At 41.5% G+C, this 8,390-nt stretch overlaps 1 protein-coding gene across 1 annotated transcript in view; it reads right to left on the reverse strand.

Annotated features, from left to right (window-relative positions):
* Positions 1–8,349, reverse strand: part of LOC139382488 (diphosphoinositol polyphosphate phosphohydrolase 3-beta-like) — a 30,729-nt gene extending 22,380 nt beyond the window's left edge. The window contains exon 1 of the mRNA XM_071126568.1: positions 7,535–8,349. Coding sequence (XP_070982669.1) covers positions 7,535–7,633 — 99 coding nt within the window. The 5' untranslated portion in view covers positions 7,634–8,349. The remainder of the gene's footprint in view (positions 1–7,534) is intronic.
* Positions 8,350–8,390: the final 41 nt, after the last annotated feature.

The raw sequence follows: 8,390 nt of genomic DNA on the forward strand, positions 1-8,390 counted from the left end.
ACTTTTCTGTACTGTAATGTACTCTACTGTGCTTCACTGTACTCCACTGTCCAAATTTGTGAAACATATACATCTGTGATTGGTTAAGATTTGGTCCGGTCACCAATCATGGACGTCTATGTTTGGGCCAAATCAAGGCCAGTATGGACCAAAACTCAATCTCTGTGGACGTTGAAATCAAGGCCGACCCAAAAAATGTCCTCTGTGGATGTTAAAATCAAGGCCGACCCAAAAAATGTCCTCTGTGGATGTTAAAATCAAGGCCAGGATGGACTGACCAAATTTCATCTACTTTTTAAATGTCCATGGATGTCTGGTGTCGGTCAGTACTCAGTGGTTGCGGATGCTGTTTACAGTAAATGGAAAAAGATGGGGCTCATGGGTAGGTGTTAGTAAGATATAGGTAACATTAACTAGAGAGAAAGAGAAGACAGCAAGAGAAAGAAAACAGTTATGAGCTGAACATAACATGTATGCCAGTGGATTGGAGGACATTAGCAGGTGACCCAGCTGTGGTTTGTGAGCACTATAATTTCCCATTGTAGCCTATTCAATTGCAGTAAATCCATTTCATTTTTGGATTTTATTTTTTACTAGAACACATTCTCAATTACAGCAACAAACTGGGGAATAGTTACAGGGGCGAGGAGGGGGGATGAATGAGTCAATTGGAAGCTGGGGATGATTAGGTGGCCATGATGGCGTAAGGGACAGATTGGAAATTTAGCCAGGACACCAGGGTTAACACCCCTACTCTTACTCGAGTGCCATGGGATCTTTAGTGACCACAGAGAGACAAGACACCCGTTTTCCCGAAAAACTGAAAATGTCCCCAATCACTGCCTTGGGGCATTGGGATACTATTATAATCAAAAATGTGTTACCGATTTGGTAACAGAATTGCGAATTTGAATCACTTAACAATTCATAAAAATAATTCATACCCAAAGTTGCAAAGGAAATGTTATGATCTATTTAATAAACACAAGAGACCAGAATAAATGATGAGTGTGACGGTATAGCTGGACCAGCAGCATCTAGTGGTAAACCAGATTCACAGGGAATACATGACATAGTATGGAGAAGTAAAATTCCAAGTCACAGCTTCATACTACTTGTCAAACACAAAGAAATGATACTAGCGGTTAACAGTATTGGGCCAATAAACGAAAGATCGCTGATTTGAATCCCCAAGCTGACCAGGTGAAAAATCTGTCGATGTGCCCTTAGCAGAGCGTCTGCTAAAATGTAAAAGTCAGTCTGTATACTGGTTGTTGGGGTGGGATGGCATGGGGTGTGGGGGGTCCGTGGATGGCTGTTGACCATGTCTTACTCATTAGTAAGAAGAAGTTTGATCCAAATCTGACGATGGGTACTATATTTATTGAATATTATCTGAATCCTATAAATTAAAATGTCCAATTTGGGTGCAATAAATTAGCTTAATGTTTCAGAAATGCCAACCTTACCTGTTTCTAACTACATAAACTATTTTATAACAATCTGAGATGGTGGGTGTCATGGCTTGCTGAAAAGACATGGAATGACTCCACCATATGTGAGCTCACAGAGCACATGCATCCTCTGGCTCCTGCATCCCCCCAGCCCCTAGTCAGCTTCTGTCATCAAGAACCGATTTAACATCAGCTTTACTGACCATTGTAGACCATTGTCCAGAACTAATGAATTACCAACTAAACAATCAAATCAAGCACCCAGGACAGGAGCATTTGCTAAAAGTATTGTACTACCTGCACAAATATTTTGCAAAAAGTGGGGCTGGGCTTGGGAGATTCTGAAGAGAACTTGCTAATGATAATGCCTGATCTCTAAGATAATGTTGCTGAAAGTCACCCCAGAGTTGCACAAAATTGAGAATGAGTCATTTGGAAAATTATACCATTATCGTATGAAATGCTGTAGATTGGCTATTGACAACTTTACACAGTTTAACATGACCTCGTCATTTCTATCCCTAGATAACCTTAGAATAACCCTCAATTCAAATTACAAGGAGCTATCAGGTGACCAAAATAGACCCAGTGAATTTTGGACAGATGAAATTGTGAATTAGCAAACTATAAAATTACAACCTAAAGGATCATAAGGAGTTGCTGTTTATAGGCCGGGATTATTGAAATAAATACTTATCGTGCAACAGGATGTGTGACACTACATTTCAGAATTGGCCACAGAAACAGAGGTTTCACCCACACTAACTCTGTATAAACCCAGAGCCTAAGGTGTTTGCTGGAACATTGGCGGCAGCACACTCACAAACACACTGCAAAAGTACTGAATCAGCAGTTGCCTTTCTGCATGAAAACCACAACAGCTTAGCAGAGCAGCTGAATGACCAGTCCTGATCCAATCCACACCAGTGTGAAGGCCTTGTTGTCATAAGGTTTCAGAGGTTACGTTTCACAGTTGTTTCACATGAACTGAAACAATACTGAGTGCAGCATTCAGCCTGGCTTAACCAAGCTACCTACTTATGGTAAAAGAGCTAAATTAAGCACAGTGATTTCATTTGCTTTTCCTCCTGATAGTCAAATGGTATGCATCTTTGATTACAACAAAACTGTCTCTGTCTTTTAAAGAAGTGTAAAATCCATTCTGTGTGGAAGGCTACACATCTAATGCCCCCATCTCTGAATGAAAATGGCTCCTCAGATGCATGTTCTCAGAGAATAGAGATCTATGCCACTAAGGAGGAATTTCCTGTGTTCACACATCTTCATTGTATTAATGTGAGTAATACATGTATACACTCTGTCACCCTGCCAACTTACAGACACGTTGCAGCTAAGGTCTTCTATAGTTGAAGTGATACTTTGGGATTTTGGCAAAGGCACTTTATCTACTTCCCCAGATGAACTATGGTGGATACCATTTGTATGTCTCTGTGTCCAGTATGAAGGAAGTTAGAGGTAGTTTCAAGAGCCAATACAAGTGTTAGCGTAATGACTGGGTGAGTTGTGTGGGTGTGTATCAGAGAGAGAGGAGGTGGGTAAGGGAATCTGACAGGGGACAGCTAGTGCCTCTGCCGCAGCGTTTCTATAAATTGCAGCTGACAGGTTACTGGGTATTTAGCACAGTGTAACACTCATCCCTTGGCCCCCCTGGCTCTCCCAATCAAATGCAGTCCCCAGGCAGAGTAGTCATGATCCAAGATGCTCCCTTTCTTACCACTTCAGTCCCATGTTAAGTCCTAAACAGTGTGTGTGTGTGTGTGTGTGTGTGTACTGCGTACATACAGTACAGGCTGCCTTTGTGTTTTGTGGTGCCTCAGCATAGAAATCACATTAACACGTGTGGTGTCACTCACATGGTAGCGACCTGCACAATATTACCAAAACAGCTGAAGCCTAGAGGGACTAGTATTAAATAGCCAACACCACCCTGACTGACTGACTGACTGCAAATACATTATTTCATAATGGGCCAGTATTTATAGAAAGAGGAAGGCTATCATTAAATATTTTGGAGGCAAGTGATTATAGCTTAATACCAATGCAATGAAACACGACAAATCGCATACCAGCTTCAGAATGCAATTACAGTAGGTAGGCTTATTTGTTCCTCAATGGTCTAAAAAGGTGGTAAAATATATGCCCAAATAACATAACCTAAGTCTGACCCTGTTTCCAAATGGGCACATTTGTTTTTGTTTATTAAAACCATGCCCTGAGTAAGCATAGCTTACACATGTCAATGAAACTTGTGTTTACAAAGAAATGTATAAGTCTAGATGGCATCAAAGCATGCATTACTCACTCTCTCTCCCTCTTATTCCCTCTTATTTTCCCCCAATATTTGCAAATAAATTCATTAAAAATCCTACAATGTGATTTTCTGGATTTTTTTCCCTCATTTTGTCTGTCATAGTTGAAGTGTACCTATGATGAAAATTACAGGCCTCTCATCTTTTTAAGTGGGAGAACTTGCAAAATTGGTGGCTGACTAAATACTTTTTTGCCCCACTGCACATTTTGCTGCGGGGCAATGACAAGATTCAGGATGTTTTCCCCACGCAAAGCCACAGGAAGTAGGGATGCAGCACCCCAGACAAATCGGAATAAATAAATATTTAAAACAATAAATTGTAGAAAAATAAATATTCACAAAAGTAGTGCACTGGTCCTTTACTACTCCTGTATTAGCGGCCCATACAGCGTCTGAAGCTCAGGGAGAAATGTTTTCCTTTTGAAGGTTTAATAAAACCTTAATTCAGCCAAGAAATCAGTTTTTACAGGATCCTGACCAATTGTGCTATTTTGTGTGTTTTCTTGCGCTGATCTTAACTTTTTTTGTACATAATGTTTCCTTCTGGACATCAGAACAGCAATCATTAACCTGGATTTGGATGTGATTTCTACTTCAATGAGCCGGCAGCAAAGGACATACTGCTCATCCCAGACCAGGCCCAAATCCCCAACACTGGAGGATATACCTGACAAGACTACGTCGGAGACTGGATAAACCGCCTCTAACTTCAAACGTGTAATCCAACGTTTCCCAAACTCAGTCCTGGAGACCCCAAGTGGTACTCGTTTTGGTTTTTGCCCTAGCACCTAACAGCTAATTCAAATAATCAAAGCATGATCATGAATTCATTATTTGAATAAGCTGTGTAGTGCTAGGACAAAAACCAAAACGTGCACCGCTTGGGGTCCCCAGAAAGGAGTTTAGGAAACACTGGAATAAACTGGATGAGCGCCGTTCGAGAATAACCTATTAAAGTGACCTGAAGAACTGCAATATCCTATGTTTCTCAGAGTTATGGCGAAACAAGGACTTTGAAAATATAAATCTAGCTGGTTTTTCTATCCATCAGCAGGACAGAACGGCAGTGGTGGGTTCACTCACAGGGGATGGTGTGTTTCTCTTTGTTAACAACAGCTGGTGCACAATCTCTAATAATAAGGAAGAGAGTTTATCTGGAGGTGAAGAAACTCTGGTTCACCTTTACTCCACACACAGAGATGCATAAGCTACAGGACTGTTTCACTAGCACAGACTGGAATATGTTCTGGGATTTATCTGATGGCATTGAGGAGTTTAGACACATCAGTCACTGGCTTCATTAATAAGTGCATCGACGATGTCACCCCGACATTGACCATACGTACTTGTCCCAACCAGAAGCCATACAGGCAACATCCACACTGAGCTAAAGGCTAGAGCTGCTGCTTACAAGGAGCGGGACACTAATCCGGACCCTTATTATAAATCCCTATACGCCCTCCGACAAACCGGCAAAGCGTCTGTTCGACTGAGATCGAATACTACTGCACTGGCTCTGAAGCTTGTTGGATGTGGCAGGACTTGCAAACTATCACAGATTACAAAGGGAAACCTAGCTGTGAGCTGCCCAATGACGTGAGCCTACTAGATGAGCTACAGTGCCTTCAGAAAGTATTCACACCCCTTTTTGTTGTGTTACAGTCTGAATTTAAAATGGATTCAATTGAGATTTTTTTTGTCACTTGTCTACACACAATACCCAATAATGTCAAAGTGGAATTCTTTTTTTCAAAATGTTTTACAAATTAATGAAAAATTTGTCAATAAGTATTCAACCCTTTTGTTATGGCAAGCCTAAATAAGTTCAGGAGTAAAAATGTGCTTAACAAGTCACATAATAAGTTGCATGGACTCGCTGTGTGTAATAGTGTTTAGCATGAGTTTTGAATGACTACCTCATCTCTATACCCTACACGTACAATTCTCTGTATGGTCCCTCAGTTAAGCAGTGCATTTCAAACACAGAAGATCAAGGAGGTTTTCCAATGCCTTATAAAGAAGGGCACCTATTGGTAGATGGGTAAAATGTTAAAAATTCACTCCCAGGGGTGTGAATACTTATGTAAATTAGATATTTCTGTATTTCATTTTCAATAAATTTGCAAGAATTTCTAAAAACATGTTTTCACCTTGCCATTGTGGTATTGTGTGTAAATGGGTGTAGATTTGTTTTTAAATCAATTTTGAATTCAGGCTGTAACACAAAATGTGGAATAAATCAAGGGGTATGAATAATTTCTGAAGACACTATAAATGCCTTGCTTCGAGGCAAGCAACACTGAACAATGCATGAGAGCACCAGCTGTTCCTGACAACTGTGATCACTCTCTCTGTAGCCGATGTCAGTAAGGTTTTTAAACAGGTTTGTAAACGGATTTCCAGGATGCTTACTCAGAGCATGTGCTGACCTGACATTTTCAACCTCTCCCTGACCTAGTCTGTAATACCTACGACGATGAGACAGCCTATGGGTAGGTGGTCAGAGACCTGGTAGTGTGGTGCCAGAACAACCTCTCCCTCAACGTCAGCAAGACAGAGGAGCTGATCGCGGACTACTGGAAACGCAGGGCTGAGCACGCCCCCATTCACATCGAAGGAGCAGGTCGAGAGCTTCAAGTTCCTCAGTGTCCACATCACTAAGGACCTATCGTGGTCCAAACACTCCAACAGTCGTGAAAAGAGGGCACAAAAATACCTCTTCCCCCTCGGGAGGCTGAAAAAATTTGGCATGGGCCCACAGATCCTCAAAAAGGTATACAGCTGCACCATTGAGAGCATATTGACTGGCAGCATCACCACTTGGTAAGGCAACTGCTTAGCATCCGACCGTAAGGTGCTACAGAGCGTACAACCTAGTACATCACTGGGGCCGAGCTCCCTGCCATCCAGGACCTCTATACCAGGCGATGTCAAAAGGCCATAAAAAGTGTCAAAGATTCCAGCCACCCAAGCCATAGCCTGTTCTCTCTGCTATCATACGGCAAACGGTACCAGGGTGCCAAGTCTGGGAACAAAAGGCTCCTGTACAGCTTCTACCCCCAAGCCATAAGTCTGCTTAACAGTTAATCAAATGGCTACCCAGACTATTTGCATTGACCCCCTTTTTTTTTGCTGCACTGACTTTATGCACACACACACTCTCCATATATACTGCTGCTACTGTTTATTATCTATCCTTATTGCCTCGTCACTTTTACCCCTATTATCTCAACACTAAACTACCCCGTACTGCACATTGACTCGGTACCGGTACTCCTTGCATATAGCCTCGTTATTATTTTATTGTGTTACCATTTCCTGCATTTTTGTTGGAAAATATGCTCGTAAGTAAGCATTTCACCGTAGTCTACACCTGTTTTATTCCGCCCATGTGACAAATAATATTTGATTTGACTTAGGAATTTGTCACAAGAGGTAGACAAAATCTTAAGGAACTTGTCATTTGAACTCGGTTAAATAAGCCGTGTTCTTGTGATGAGTCAGTAATGTGAATATCTATCCCATATCTAACCAATCATCTCGACTCTCAGCCTGGGACTCCCTAAAGCTACGCCACTTACATACAAGTGACTTTTTGTAGCAGGTTTGGAGAGCATTTTCGCAAACCGTAATTTAATGTTCCTATCCTGCTACGTTAATTTTTCTAACCTGCCGCGTAGGTTCTAAAGTGATACGAAAAGTCGTAGCTGTCTCGAAGTGACGTGATTTTAATGTGTCCCATCCATACCTCGTCCTCTTTTTCATTCTTGAAGCATAAACATGCCGCTCGTCTCTTAAAACCTTCACCATCATAAGTCCTCGTCTGGTTGGGTTTAAACTTCATCATATATTCTGCAATCTCCGTGCTCCAAGGAAATACGAAAGGTGGTGTGAATGGGGGATCTAACCAGATCAAGTCAAGTGCCTTTACTAGGCCAAGAGAGAAACAAGAAACCACGCACACAATATCTCCAAAGAAATCTTCAGCAATCCAATTTAAACGTTATTCATCTATTCGCATTCAAGCATCGCATATCCCGGAGTGTTGCCTGCCGAACATGCTGGTTGCCGTTGTCAACACACATATTCCCTACGCCAAACCACTGTGGTCCGCGAGCACCGCAACCTGCTGACCTCCGTACTGCGCGGTGTCCACCTATCAGCGCCATGCTACGATTAGATGTGGTTAATTCCATCTAACAATTTGATGACTCATATTTGTCCCTTTAAAATGTCAAACAAAAACCAAAGGTTGCAAAGCCGTTATTGTGCATAGAGTTATGGTTTGTTTAGCTTTGCAATATTTGGTTGTCTAGAATACATTTTAAAATTACATCTCAGCATCACTGTTACCATGGAATTGTACATTTCAATAACTAGGCATATCTCAAGCTAAAATGAAACGCACTCAGTTGTCAGTCTACTTTCCAAGTTAACGAAACTACGGTTAACTGTAAATCTACTTTAAAATCTGGCATAACTGGTTCTTCTTGGGCAAGTCAATTTCCCCATTTCGAGGTCCATAAGAAAACACTGCACTCTTGCCCTCGAAGCGCCGAGACTGAATGCAGTGTTCACCACCAACACATTTTACATTGTAGCCA

Source organism: Oncorhynchus clarkii, chromosome 2 (genome assembly GCF_045791955.1).
Source record: "Oncorhynchus clarkii lewisi isolate Uvic-CL-2024 chromosome 2, UVic_Ocla_1.0, whole genome shotgun sequence".
NCBI classification, from domain to species: Eukaryota; Metazoa; Chordata; class Actinopteri; order Salmoniformes; family Salmonidae; genus Oncorhynchus; species Oncorhynchus clarkii.